This window comes from Carlito syrichta, unplaced genomic scaffold (assembly GCF_000164805.1).
Source record: "Carlito syrichta isolate Samal-C Ts95f unplaced genomic scaffold, Tarsius_syrichta-2.0.1 Scaffold309092, whole genome shotgun sequence".
In the NCBI taxonomy this organism is placed as follows: Eukaryota; Metazoa; Chordata; class Mammalia; order Primates; family Tarsiidae; genus Carlito; species Carlito syrichta.
Window position 1 is genome coordinate 190,811 of NW_007253188.1, and position 2,110 is coordinate 192,920.

At 65.2% G+C, this 2,110-nt stretch overlaps 1 protein-coding gene across 2 annotated transcripts; it reads right to left on the reverse strand.

The window, feature by feature from the left end:
• Window positions 1-1,861, reverse strand: YDJC (YdjC chitooligosaccharide deacetylase homolog). Of its 2 annotated transcripts, none has more exons than XM_008066733.2 (5): window positions 1,697-1,861; window positions 1,451-1,610; window positions 1,164-1,263; window positions 865-1,042; window positions 1-671 (listed from the first exon to the last, which is right to left on the reverse strand). In XM_008066733.2, exons 1-5 carry the CDS (start codon window positions 1,858-1,860, stop codon window positions 302-304), a joined length of 972 nt encoding a protein of 323 aa, XP_008064924.1. In that variant the 5' UTR covers window position 1,861; the 3' UTR covers window positions 1-301. The 2 variants fall into 2 exon arrangements, with proteins under 2 accessions (XP_008064924.1, XP_021572598.1); XM_021716923.1 differs by having other exon boundaries at window positions 1,406-1,610.
• Window positions 1,862-2,110: the final 249 nt, after the last annotated feature.

Below are 2,110 nucleotides of genomic sequence, written 5' to 3' on the forward strand. Positions count from 1 at the left end.
TTTGAAAGACACTTTATTGATACAGCAATCTCTTCCCACTGTCCCTGAACAGTGAAAGTGTTTACCCTTTAACATGGAGGGTTACCAAATGCTCTGTGGTCCTAGGCCCAGGCTGGGCCTGCCTGAAGCCAAAAGGGCTGCCCAAGCTCTGGATGCTATTCTGAGCCTTGACCTGGGCACAGAGGTGGCAGTGTCCCACTCAGGGAAGTCACAGACCCTGCTCCAGGGCCTGGTTCTACGCTGTGCCAGGCCATAACCCTGGCTCCTTTGCACTAGAATAGTGCTTGGCTGGTTGTAGGGGTCAGGGTGGGGAGGGCTCCAGGAAGGGTTCCAGCATGGCGTCGCAGGGAACCTCCTCCTCAGGCCTCTTGGAGTCAAGTTCGTCCAAGGCACAGAGCTGCACACCATCCTGGGCAAGCCGAGCCCGCAGCATGGGCGCGGTGAGGACACGAAGCTCATGCAGCCGCTCCCAAGAGCAGGAGAAAGCGTCGGGGCCTTCACCACAGCCCCCTTCGGGAGGCACGCTGGGGTAGCCAGGGTGTGCCATCAGTTCGGCTGTCAGGGCGCGGCCTGTGGGGATGTCTTCCAGAACCCGCGCCAGCGCCCCCAATACGCAGTGAGCCGACATGTGTCGACCGCAAGTGCTCAGGCCCACGAAGGCGTCTGTCCACCTGCGGGTGCCTGAGCATTAGTGACGGGGCTGGGCAGCCGGTGGGACTAGGCCGGGACGGACTGGGGCGGGGGCTATGGGTCGACGCCTGTTCAACCCACTTCTTGGTTGAGAAATGGACACAGCTGGCCAGGTGGACGGCCACACCTGGTACCTGTGCATGGCCGAGGACAGGGGACGCAAGGAGACTTTACCGCAAGCCGTGGCAGGAAAAGGGGCCCACGGCGGCCCGAGCGTCACGCTCCACAGCGCAGGCGAAGGCGCGCGCCGCGGCCTCCAGCCACATACAGCTGCCCACGCCGCGCTCCAGCGGCAGCCGAGTGAAGCGCACCCCGTAGGCCTGCAGGGCCTCAGCGAACACCTGGCACACGCCTGCGGGAAGAGCGGGTTCTGGGAGGAGCACGTCCCTTCCTTCAGGAGCATCGACCTTCCCCTACCGCCCCACCCTACCCGGGAGCAACGTCCCCCACCCTGAGAACACTAGCCCACGCACCTGGGAGCACGTGCACATGTTGGTGCCCGTCCACGTGCGTGGGCGCCTTGCCCAGCAACTCCAGGAAACAGTTTAGTTGGGCCTCCAGCTCTTCCCGCACCTGGAGAGGACGACAGACACAGGGAGCGATCGGGAGCGGCTACCGAGGGGATCTCCCTCCTTGTGCTTTCGAGGGACTGTTGCAGTGCTCGAATGAAGAAATCATCCAGCGCCAGCTCCTGCCCCTAGCGGCTTTACGGTACCCTCCGGGCGGAACTTTGGGGGTCACAGCAGCCGCGCCTCCGCACCTGGGGTAAAGCCACGTCTCCGGCTGCCACTGCCTCCCGGAATCCCATCTTGCCGAGGAAGAAGCCTTTGGGGCTGACCAGCGACGAGGCGCCGTGGCGGGCCGGGCCCACGGGGCGGCCCTCGGACAGGTTGGCGTGGAGGCCAGTGGGGATGTTGTGCCTGCGGGCGGAGCGCGAGCAGGAGCTCGGTCGGCCGCGGCGGGCTCGTCCCAAGCCCGTCCCGCTCCTGCAGAGGGCCGCCCTCACCTGCGGGCCAGCTCTGCCGCGCTCGCCGAGGCCGCGCCGTTGACCAACAGAGACACGCTGGTCACGGTCCCGGCCAGGAAGGCCTCCACGATGCCCTCATCGCGCCGCGGGCAGTAGCCAAAGTCGTCCGCGGTGACGACCAGCCGCACGCGCGGCCCGGCCATGGCCGCCCCTACGCACAACTCACGACCCGGGAGTGGGCGTGACAGTCTAGGCCCCGCCCCCAGACGCTGCCCGAGACCCCGCCCCGACGCAAACGCCCAGCTGCGGCTGCACTTCGCCTTTGTTCACGCCACCTAGCGGTCGGTGTGGCCTTGCAGAGGCTTAGCCGGCAGCTCTCACCCCAACCACACCAATGCGGCGTTTATTGCAATGCGGGACTTTCCTTGATTGCAAAAGTGATATTTAATATGA